Source organism: Osmerus eperlanus, chromosome 1 (assembly GCF_963692335.1).
Source record: "Osmerus eperlanus chromosome 1, fOsmEpe2.1, whole genome shotgun sequence".
Lineage (NCBI taxonomy): Eukaryota > Metazoa > Chordata > Actinopteri > Osmeriformes > Osmeridae > Osmerus > Osmerus eperlanus.
Genome location: NC_085018.1, coordinates 7,679,730 through 7,691,810, shown reverse-complemented (window position 1 = coordinate 7,691,810; position 12,081 = coordinate 7,679,730). Strand labels below are relative to the sequence as shown.

At 44.0% G+C, this 12,081-nt stretch overlaps 1 protein-coding gene across 1 annotated transcript in view; it reads right to left on the bottom strand.

The window, feature by feature from the left end:
- The window catches only part of txnrd3 (thioredoxin reductase 3), a 73,570-nt gene that overhangs the window by 47,023 nt on the left and 14,466 nt on the right, over positions 1–12,081 (bottom strand). Inside the window, exons 4-5 of the mRNA XM_062456429.1 lie at positions 9,956–10,063; positions 9,653–9,725 (exon numbers count right to left, since the gene is read on the bottom strand). Of these exons, the coding sequence (XP_062312413.1) occupies positions 9,653–9,725; positions 9,956–10,063 (181 nt within the window). The remainder of the gene's footprint in view (positions 1–9,652; positions 9,726–9,955; positions 10,064–12,081) is intronic.

Genomic DNA, 12,081 nt, shown 5'->3' with positions numbered 1-12,081 from the left:
GGCGATGTCAAGAAGAGCAGTGGGAAAATACAAGTTGTGAAAAGAGACCGCGTCCATGTCTTATTGTCCACACGACCGTAAAAAATATCTAAAACGAACCTAGAATGAGCTTGGTTACACTACCGAAGTTGAATTAGCCAATGTCGTTAGCGATGCTAGCGTTAGTTTGCTAGCTGTATATAATATTTCACCCCCCCCCCCTGGAATGTCAAGTTAATAACAATAAAATAAAAATAAATATATATATATCACGCCCCATCACAAAATAAGTCATGTAAGGTTACCTTTCCTATAAAACAGGTCTATAGCTTGCTCTTTTATTAAACAAACTAAATGTCCTTATGTTATTTACACGACGGCATGTCATTTCTGTCTGAAACACTGCAAGCCCTGATAGTGTAACTGAGACGACACAGTAGAAATAATTCATCTTTCAAGTAATAAGCCCCCGTTCAAGTGTTGAGCATTAAATTAGCTGCACGGTCTGTAGAGATCTTGGGACAAAGCCATTTTTTGGTTCTAAAACCGGGCTATAAGTAAGTAAGTAAGACTTTATTTATATAGCACATTTCATACAAGAATTGCAGCTCAAGGTGCTTTACATAAAATCAAAAAAAACAATAATACAAGTGATAAACAATTCAAACAAAAATAAAAATCCCAATAAGATCTCGGTTCAAGAGAGAAACCAACTTTAAACATGCATCTTAAAAGTAACAATAATATAATTATTAAAAGTAGGAAAAACCTTTTGAGATAAAATTACTTAAATTTTTCGGTAAAAAGGTAGGTTTTAAGCTGTCTTTTAAAAATGTCTAGAGTGTTTGCTTCCCTAATATTTATGGGTAATTTGTTCCATAGTTTTGGGGCGTAATTGACAAAGGCCGAATCACCAATCTTCTTATGACTGCTTCTGGTGACCTCTAATAGGCCTGCATTTGATGATCGCAGTGTTCTAGCTGGTGTGTAGTTTATAAAGGAGTTAGCAATGTAGCTATGTCCTTGTCCGTGTAGAGCTTTGTATGTGAGGAAAAGGACCTTAAAGTCAATTCTGAAGGTAACAGGGAGCCAGTGTAAAGTAGCTAGGACAGGACTAATGTGTTCTCTCCTTTTAGTTTTGGTTAATAATCTAGCTGCAGAATTTTGAATGAGCTGTAGTCTTTCAGTGGTTTTCTTGGGAATACCAGTGAAAAGTGCGTTACAGTAGTCCAGCCGGCTGGATATAAAAGCATGAATTAACTTCTCTGCATCATTTTGGTTTATGAATGGTCGTACCTTTGCTATATTCCTCAGGTGAAAGAAAGCTGTTTTGGTCACTTTATTAATGTGAGAGTTGAAATTCAAATCTGAGTCCAGGATTACACCGAGACTCGTCACCTCTGGTTTAAGACAGGGGGTTAAACCTCCAAGATTCTTAATAAGCATCTCTCTTTTGGATTTGGGGCCACATAGTAGGACTTCGGTTTTGTCTTCATTTAATTTAAGAAAGTTAGCGTTCATCCATTTGTTTATTGCCAACAGGCAGTTGGTAATGGAATTGATGGCCGTTGCATCGTTGGGTTCAGTGGATATATATAGTTGTGTGTCATCCGCATAGCTATGGAAATCTATGTTATGTTCTCTGATTATGTCGCCGAGTGGTAACATATAAAGAGAAAAAAGTAATGGACCTAAGCAGCTTCCTTGAGCAACCCCGTAGCAGTTCTCATGTTTCTTGGACCTATGGTCACCTAAACTAACATAAAACTTCCTTCCTGTGATATATGATTTCATCCAGTTCAATACACTATCCGTGAACCTAATAAGCTTTTCCAGTCTATTGATTAGGATGTCGTGATCAATTGTATCAAATGCTGCACTGAGATCTAACAGGATAAGGATAGAGACTTTATTTGCATCAGAGTTTAGTCTGAGGTTGCTAATTATTTTGGTGAGAGCAGTTTCAGTACTGTGATATTTCCTGAAACCTGACTGCGAGACTTCCAGGATGTTATTTTCTTCAAGAAAAGACTTTAATTGGACTAAAACTAGGCCGGGGACATTGAGTCCGAATGGGCCATGTTCCGGGCCTCCATTGTTGAGGCGGCTGACCGGAGCTGCGGACGCAAGGCGGTCGGTGCATGTCGCGGCGGTAACCCTCGGACTCGGTGGTGGACGCCGGAGGTGAGGGAAGCCGTCAAGCTGAAGAAGGAGGCCTATCGGACTTTGTTGGCTGGTAGGACTCCAGAGGCAGCTGATGTGTACCGGCAGGCCAAGCGGAATGCGGCTTTGGCGGTCGCGGAGGCAAAAACCCGGGCGTGGGAGGAGTTCGGCGAGGCCATGGAGAATGACTTCCGAACGGCTTCGAAAAGGTTCTGGGCCACCATCCGGCGACTCAGGAGGGGGAAGCAGTGCACTGTCAACGCTGTATATGGTGGGGATGGTGCGCTGCTGACCTCGATGGGGGACGTCCTGGATCGGTGGAAGGAATACTTTGAAGACCTCCTTAATCCCACCAACACGCGTTCCGACGTGGAGGCAGAGTCTGGGGACATTGGGGGGGGCCCTTCTATCTCTGGGGCTGAGGTCGCCGAGGTGGTTGAAAAGCTCCGCGGTGGCAAGGCCCCTGGGGTGGATGAGGTCCGCCCGGAGTTCCTTAAGGCTCTGGATGTTGTAGGGCTGTCTTGGTTGGCACGACTCTGCAACATTGCGTGGACATCAGGGACAGTGCCTCTGGACTGGCAGACCGGGGTGGTGGTTCCCCTCTTTAAAAAGGGGGACCGGAGGGTGTGCTCCAACTTTAGGGGGATCACACCTCAGCCTCCCTGGGAAAGTCTATTCAGGGGTGCTGGAGGAGGGTCCGTCGGATTGTCGAACCTTGGATTCAGGAGGAGCAATGTGGTTTTCGTCCTGGCCGTGGAACTGTGGACCAGCTCTATACCCTCGGCAGGGTTCTGGAGGGTGCATGGGAGTTCGCCCAACCAGTCTACACATGTTTTGTGGATTTGGAAAAGGCGTTCGACCGTGTCCCTCGAGGGCTCATGTGGGGGGTGCTCCGGGAGTACGGGGTACCGGACTCCCTGATCGGGGCTGTTCGGTCCCTGTACGACCGGTGCCAGAGTTTGGTCCGCATTGCCGGTAGTAAGTCGAACTTGTTCCCGGTGAGGGTTGGACTCCGCCAGGGCTGCCCTTTGTCACCGATTCTGTTCATAACTTATATGGACAGAATTTCTAGGCGCAGCCAGGGCGTTGAGGGGGTCCGGTTTGGGGACCTCAGGATCGGGTCGCTGCTTTTTGCGGATGATGTGGTCCTGTTGGCTTCATCGGGCCGTGACCTCCAGCTCTCACTGGAGCGGTTCGCAACCGAATGCGAAGCGGCTGGGATGGGAATCAGCACCTCCAAATATGAGGCCATGGTTATCGACCGGAAAAAGGTGGAGTGCAATCTCCGGGTCGGGGAGGAGATCTTGTCCCAAGCGGAGGAGTTCAAGTATCTCGGGGTCTTGTTCACGAGTGAGGGAAGGATGGAGCGCGAGATCGACAGGCGGATCGGTGCGGCGTCCGCAGTGATGCGGGCTCTGCATCGGTTCGTTGTGGTGAAGAAGGAGCTGAGTCGAAAGGCGAAGCTCTCTATTTACCAGTCGATCTACGTTCCTACCCTCACCTATGGTCACGAACTGTGGGTAGTGACCGAAAGAACGAGATCGCGAATACAAGCGGCCGAAATGTGTTTTCTCCGCAGGGTGTCCGGGCTCTCCCTTAGAGATAGGGTGAGAAGCTCGGTCATCCGGGAGGGGCTCAGAGTAGAACCGCTGCTCCTCCGCGTCGAGAGGGGCCAGTTGAGGTGGCTCGGGCATCTGATAAGGATGCCTCCTGGACGCCTCCCTGGTGAGGTGTTCTGGGCACGTCCCACTGGGAAGAGGCCCCGGGGAAGACCCAGGACACGCTGGAGGGACTATGTCTCTCGGCTGGCCTGGGAACGCCTCGGGGTCCCCCAGGAAGAGCTGGTGGAAGTGGCCGGGGAGAGGAAAGTCTGGGCCTCCCTGCTTAGGTTGCTGCCCCCGCGACCCGACCCCCGGACAAGCGGAAGATGATGGATGGATGGATGGAGTTTAGTCTGAGGTCGCTAATTATTTTGGTGAGAGCAGTTTCAGTACTGTGATATTTCCTGAAACCTGACTGCGAGACTTCCAGGATGTTATTTTCTTCAAGAAAAGACTTTAATTGGACTAAAACTATCTTTTCCAGTACTTTACTAATAAATGGAAGGTTTGATATTGGTCTGTAATTTGCAAGTAGACTGTTATCCAATTTGGGTTTCTTTAATAGGGGCTTTACAACAGCTGTTTTGAAGGCATCTGGGAAAACGCCAGTTCTAAGGGATGTGTTTATAATCTCTAGCACCGGACCTGAGACACTATCAAACACTCGCTTAAAGAATGTTGTGGGTATAGGATCAATATCTGAGGTTGTGGAGTTAGATTCGCTGACAATTTTGGAAAGTTCACTAAGTGTGATACAGGTAAATGTGCTCATGGTTATGTTGCAGAATCTACTGATGTCAGTTTCGACCCCACTATTAATAATACTAGCTCTGATCAAAGTTATTTTGTTCTTGAAGAACAAAGCAAGCTCTTCACATTTAACTACTGAGGATGGAGGTGGAGCAGGGACAGTGTTTAGCAGCTGGTCAATGGTGGAGAAAAGAACTCTGGAATTTCTGGCATTTTCTGTAATAATGTTGGAGAAATATTCTCTCCTTGCTAGACGGATGGTTTTGTTATAGGTGGTTAGTGTATCTTTGTAGATATTGTAGTGGATAGTGATCTTTGTTTTCTTCCATTTTCTCTGCTGCACGGCATTTTCTTTTTGTTTCACTAACATTTTTATTTCTCAGCCATGGGGAGGTTCTGCTTGTGCACTTCTTTTTGGTTTTCAGTGGTGCAACAGAGTCTAACACAGATAATAGTGCATCATTGAGGTTCTCTACCATTTCATTCAGAGAGCAATCATGGTTAGTCGGCTCATATAGAGCAAATTGTTCAGAAAATGTCATCATAGCTGTATCGTCTAAATATCTTCTATGGACTAAGAATTCTTTTTTGTTAGGATAATTTCCACATTAAAAAGTATATAATGATGGTCTGAGAGGGGTAGATCAGTTATTGAAATATTATTGATATTTAGTCCAGTTGTTATCACTAGATCTAGTGTGTTTCCGTGTCGGTGTGTTGGGTCTGTTATGTGTTGAGTTAGATTGAAACTGTCAAGGAGATTTAAGAGCTCAATAGTTCTTGGGTCTGCTTTTTTATTTACTTGGATATTTAAGTCTCCGTTTAAAACTACTTTGTCATATCTAGTGACACATAGTGATAATAGTTCAGAGAATTCTTGTATGAATATTGGCGAGTGCTTGGGTGGCCGATATATAATAACAAAAAGTATTGATTCGGTTTTGAGCTCTATAGCAAGATATTCATATGATGTGAATTCACCTAGCTCAGTGATTTTGAACAACAGTTTAGAGGAGAAAATAGCTGCGACTCCTCCACCTTTTTTTTATGTCCTAGAAACTTGGTGAAAGCTGTAATCGGGCGGACACGCTTCTATCAAAGTTGCTGTTGCCGTGTCATTGTTTAGCCAGGTTTCTGTTAGACAGATGCAGTCTAAGTTGTTTTCTTTGACCAGATCATTAACTAGAAATGTTTTGTTATTTAGTGATCTAACATTTAGAAGGGCCAGTTTCATCTGTGGGGTATTAACAGATAAAACAGGGGTAGATTAATCTGTTGGAAGAATATGGATAGTTCTGTGACTTCTAACACTAGTTTCAGGTTTGTAACCATGCATTTTACCATGCCATTTTCTGTTTGTGACGATGACCGGTATGTCCAATGAAATAGCATGGTGGCTGTCATAGCGTAGCTTTTCTTTGGGAAAGTCTCTGTCACTGAGCTGTTCCATCACAAGGGAATTCATCCGGGGGGTGCAGATCTGTGCAGGGCCCATGTCCTTGCAGGAGGCTGTTTGAATGTTCTGTTCTGTTCCATGGGAGGTTGTTTGGGATGCGTCAGTCAGCTTAGACACAACAGGGATAGGGAGAGAAGCTTGATTTGTGGTCAGGAGCACGTGATTGATATTTGCTGTTAGTAGTCGAGATCCTCTACGGTTTGGGTGGAGTCCGTCAGCTTGAAAACGGTCTGCACAGTTCCAGAACACATTGAAGTTGTCGATAAATCTCAGTTTGTGTGTCAGACAGACAGATGCCAACCATGTGTTGAAAGATAGTAGTCGACTGAAGGCTTCTTTTCCTCTGCGAAAGCATGCAATCGGTCCACTGATGAATACATCTTGATATCTGTTGAGTGTGTTCAGTAGCTGGGTGAAATGTTTTTTAAGTATCTCAGTGCCAGTTTTCTTGTGTAGGATATCAAACGAGCCAGTGTGGATGATAATCTTAGGGTTGTTTGGTTTATTGTTGAGGATTGTTTGTACCTCTGACGACAGTTCCTCGACAGATGTGTTGCTAAGACAAATATTTTCTGTCTTTGCCAGTTTAACATGTGCTGTCATGGCATCTCCAATCAAGATAGTGGCCATATGTGGTGTTGTGTTTGCCTTGTCAGTAGCTGCGGGGCCAGTTCTTATCTTATTTGGGTTAGCAATGATAGGACCTTGTGCTAGGCCAAGGTTAGACACTGCGTTAGTGCTAGCAGTAGATTCTATAGTGCTAGCAGTGTTAGCTCCTCTAAGTGTTGATGGGCTGTGGGTAGTCTTAGCATACCTTGGGTCTTGATAATCCTGTGATATTGTTGTCTGATTAGGCTTGATAGGGGGTCGAACAGCGCCCCGAGTGGTCCGAGAGGGGCTTGGAGTGAAACGGGGGACTCCCGGTCGCAGCAGACGATGATGTGTTGGATTTGCATGTGTGTAGTAGCTATCGTCATGGTGTGTCGGCGATCTGAGCCCTTCATGTTTGTTAGCTGCGTGGCTAGCACTCCTGTGCCTCTTCGCCTTGGATTCCACACACAAGGGAGAGAAAGTTCCCAGTGGTTCGAAACTGTTTCTGAGTGTGACAGGAGGAGAGGTGATGCGGGAAGAGTTTCTGCCTCGCTTTTTTGCTGTTTATCCTTGGTGACAGTCCCATCTCTGATGAAGGTAGAAGCGGCGCTAGGCCTCTTTGGTTTAGCGCCGAGAGCAGGCCATGACTCATCTGGTCCAACGGCCGGTGGAGAGAAAGCTGATTCCAAGGGTGGCTCATTGGCAGGTAGCTTAGCCTCCGGGCTAGGTAGCATGGAATCTATAAAGCCTTCGGTCTCTCTGATATCTAAGAGGGTTCTGACTTTTAGCTCCAGTTCGACTATCCTCTGAGTAAGTTGTTTGCAGTCATTACAAGCCATAGTTCTACAGGGAACAAGCTTACGTTTGCTTGCCTGTGGTCAGTCTTGGAGGGCAGCCCAAAATACTTCTGTTCTCCTTGGGCTTCAGTCCTCTTAGGTTGTTCCTTTTTGTAGTATTTGATTTTGAGTAATATCTTCAAAAACTATCCAAATGATTGAAACTTCAGAGCATTTCTCCGTGAATAACTAGACAATACGATAGAAGCCAAGCAGGGAAGCAAGCCGCTTCGAAATATAAGTCGTACAACCACTAGTTGACCGGTGGGGACCTCACCCATACTGTTAATTTAACTTATTTGTGCCTTTGCATTCTCTAATCCTGCTTTTTTCTCTGTCCTCCCTCCACACCTCCCCTGTGGTGTGTGTGAGGGAGGGGGGGGTGGTCGAGCTGTCAACATCTGCCTGGTCACAGATCAGCCAAAGTTGGACCTAGTCACCAAGTGGACATCGGTCTATGACGGTCTGTCAATGTTGGGTCTTAGTCGCCTCCTATGATGGACAACACAGAGTTCCTGGTCCTTTCCTGTCCATCTACCTGGCTGTCCTGTGATGCTGTGCCAATTCCACACTCCCAGCCCTGTGGCTACCATTGCTTAAACTGACATTTGCCAACTCAGAGCACTGAGTTGAACCCTGGATATCTGTGTTTCAACATCCATTTGTACATTTTTATTCTCTACTCTTGATAGTATGACTATGTTTAGCGGCTATGGTCTGCACCTCTGTCAACCATCACTGGAGGAGGGGATCCCTCACCAAATTTCTCCTCCCATGGATTCTTCAATTTTCAGTGAGTTTTACTGGAAGATTTCCCTTGTCTTCTCTGAGGATTTAGGTTGATTGAGAGGCGTTCTATGAGCATACAGTGAGAGAAAAAATAATTTGATCCCCTGCTGATTTTGTACGTTTGCCCACTGACAAAGAAATTATCAGTCTATAATTTTAATGGTAGGTTTATTTGAATAGTGAGACAGAATAACAACAAACAATTCCAGAAAAATGCATGTCAATTTTTTTACAACTGATTTGCATTTTAATGAGTGAAATAAGTATTTGACCCACTCTCAATCAGAAAGATTTCTGGCTCCCAGTTGTATTTTATACATGTAACAAGCTGAGATCTCAGCAAATGGAAGAAACACAAAATAACTGTCAATCTCCCTCAGTCTGGGGGTCCATGTAAGATCTCACCTCGTGGAGTTGCAATGATCATGAGAACGGTGAGGAATCACCCCAGAACTACACAGGAGGATCTTGTCAATTATCTCAAGGCAGCTGGGACCATGGTCACCAAGAAAATAATTGGTAACACACTTCCCGGTGAAGGACTGAAATCCTGCAGCGCCCGCAAGGTCCCCCTGCTCAAGAAAGCACATGTACAGACCCGTCTGACGTTTGCCAATGAACATCTGAATGATTCAGAGGAGAACTGGGTGAAAGTGTTCGAGTTGGAGATCTTTGGCATCAACTCAACTCGCTGTGTTTGGAGGAGGAGGAAAGCTGCCTATGACCCCAAGAACACAATCCCCACCGTCAAACACGGAGGTGGAAACATTATGCTTTGGGTTTGTTTTTCTGCTAAAGGGACAGGACAACTTCACCGCATCAAAGCTACAAGGGAAGGGGCCATGTACCGTCAAATCTTTGCTGAGAACCTCCTTCCCTGAGCCAGGGCATTGAAAATGGGTCGTGGATGGGTATTCCAGCATGACAATGACCCAAAACACACGGCCAAGGCAACAAAGGAGTGGCTCAAGAAGAAGCACATTAAGGTCCTGCAGTGGCCTAGCCAGTCTACAGACCTTAATCCCATAGAAAATCTGTGGCGAGAGCTGAAGGTTCGAGTTGCCAAACGTCAGCCTCGAAACCTTAAGGATTTGGAGAAGATCTGCAAAGAAGAGTGGGACAAAATCCTTCCTGAGATGTGTGCAAACCTGGTGGCTTGACCTCTGTGATTGCCAACAAGGGTTTTGCCAACAAGTACTAAGTCATGTTTTGCAGAGGGGTCAAATTATTATTTCACACATTAAAATGCTAATCAATTTATAAAAATGTTGACATGCATTTTTCTCGATTTTGTTGTTGTTATTCTGTCTCTCACTATTCTAATAAACCTACCATTAAAATGATAGACTGAACATTTCTTTGTCAGTGGGCAAACATACAAAATCAACAGGGGATCAAATATTTTTTTTCCCTCACTGTATGTGAAGCCCTCTGTGAAACGGCTATACAATTAAATAGTAACTTTCTCAAACACACATCATACTAACCCCAGGTGTTTCCTTTGGGTGTTGGCACCACATAGTCTAGCACCATAACCTTCTTCCCAAGAGTAGCGGCCTCCTGTAAGACAAGCATAACCACAGGGAAGCCGTTCACACCACACAACCCAAAAAGTAACCATGATACTAGCTCCACTTAGTCACCCAGAAATGTAAATTATGTATTACTTAGTTTTGGTTGTGATTAAAGATGCCCTTCCTTAAGACCACAATACATGATTAAAATGTGCTGTGTTAATAATCTATGTTTGACTATGAATGCATGTGTGAGAGTGAGTGTCGCTCTCTCACCTTTGAGCAGGCCAGACCCCCGGAGCCGCCCCCGATGACTATGAGGTCGTAATCGTAGACCTCATTCTCCACGCACAACAGTTGCTGCAGCACACCGTCTCTGTGGGCCTGAGTGGAAGAAATGATGAAACACAGCATGTCAAGATAAATAACAACTAGGGTTGTCAAAATTGCTCAAAAATTACGTTCGAATATTCCCTTTAAAAAACACATATATTCGAATATATTCGAATTTCTGGTTGCCCATTAGGCACGTCAATAATAAGACAAATTAATACAACGAGATACAACTACTTGTATACTGTAGGTAGGCCTAATCTAAGTTTAAACATATTTAACAACATATTACTTACACAAAAAGAAGTAAATTAACTAATGGCCAAGACCGCAGACCTTGGCCTCTCGCTCGCTCGCACGCACGCACTCTTTCTTTCTCTCTCTCCCGCACCGTCGCGCTCTCTGCGCATAGCGGTGTAAAATGAACGACAACAATAAACAAATGCTGAGTTCTGATCAAGAGTTTTGTGCAAGCAATTTAAGGTCGCGATTCTTGTCCCAAATATGGCAGGCTTCATTCAGTGATTGAAACAAATATTAACATTAATTGAAGTTTTACAGTATAGAACCGACATTGAACGCGCCGAGCGAGCTGTGCTGTGGTAAACATGGAGATGTAGCCTCAAGTTGCTAGTTGTTGAATGGTAAACTAACTCTAGCTTACACACTATAGTTGTAGGCTCAACAAGTTTACCATCAACTGACCAAAATCCAAAATATTTCCAGACATCACTCTTTAGATTTTTTGGGGTTACAATCACTTTCTCTGCTGCAGTCAAGCTGGGTTCTGCACTTTCTGCCATCTTCCACGCAAGTCAACTGTCAGCTGTGACGCTGAGGCGCGCGCCAACCCTCAAAGCAGACAGACGCGCCGCTGCTGCGTTTTTTTTAAATTTTATTTTGTAACTTTTTTTACATTCGAATATTAATTTTCACATTCGAATTTCTGTTTTTAACCACTATTCGAATATAGAATATTCGTTGACAGCCCTAATAACAACTGAATTAAAATCATGAATAATTCAATGTAAATATTGTCAAGAAGTTGCCCTTAATGTAACGTATGTAGCAGGGTTTGCTCATTTAAGATAGAAATACTTTATTTATAATAAAGTATCCTGGGGGCACCACCTCAGAATGTGTTTAAAGGGGCTGAGGAAACCTTGTTCAATAGCCTTCGTAATAATCAGTCTAATCTTAAGTAATGAATTCTGTGAAAGTAGAGCAGATCAGATAACATGAGGGATAACGTGAGTATTATACACAATGATATATTTAAGAAAATGTAATTATATAATGAACAATACCAGAGAAGTTATGGGTTAGTCTTGGGTTTGAATAGCACAATGAAAGCGGGATACACAATGGCTATGTGAAGAGCACGTGGGTAGGGGGAAGGGATAGATGGGCCTCGTTGGAACAATGGTGGACAATCTAGCGGTAACGATAATCCTAACGAGAGTTAGGTTAATACACTTGTAATCTAAATCTAACACAGACAGAGAAACCACAACATGCTAATATCACAAGTAAGGAATGTAGCCAGTCACAGTTACTTTTGTTGTGTGAAGAAGAGGGGTCAAAGTTCCGTCAATGTAAAACAGTCCGTATAGAACAAAGGTATCTTTCGTTAAAGTTCCTTGTGGTCCAGTGAATTGCTGATTTAGAAGAATAAGTTAGGAGTCACGCGTTCACTTCAGGTTTATTCCTACTAAAAAGCGGGCGTGATTGTGTGTTGTGGGTTTTTAGAATCCACAAGAAAAGTAGGGTGTCTTTGTGAAGGTGAATTCACTCATTGCTCAGTTACTCCAGCTGGGCGTTGTCCTGAGGTTCACGTATAGGTGTGAAATGGCCGGTAACTTTGGGTTCAGTGTTTCAAATGTTCATGCATTGCTTATACTTCAAAGAATAACAATACAATATTCATAAATGGTTTTGTTAGTATGATACAATTATTTGGATATCAAGATTGACTAACTTAACCTCACCTGAAGGGAAGTTATGATCAAACATCAATTAAAACAACATTCTAAACAATGAGAAAAGCACACATTATAACACATCAACTA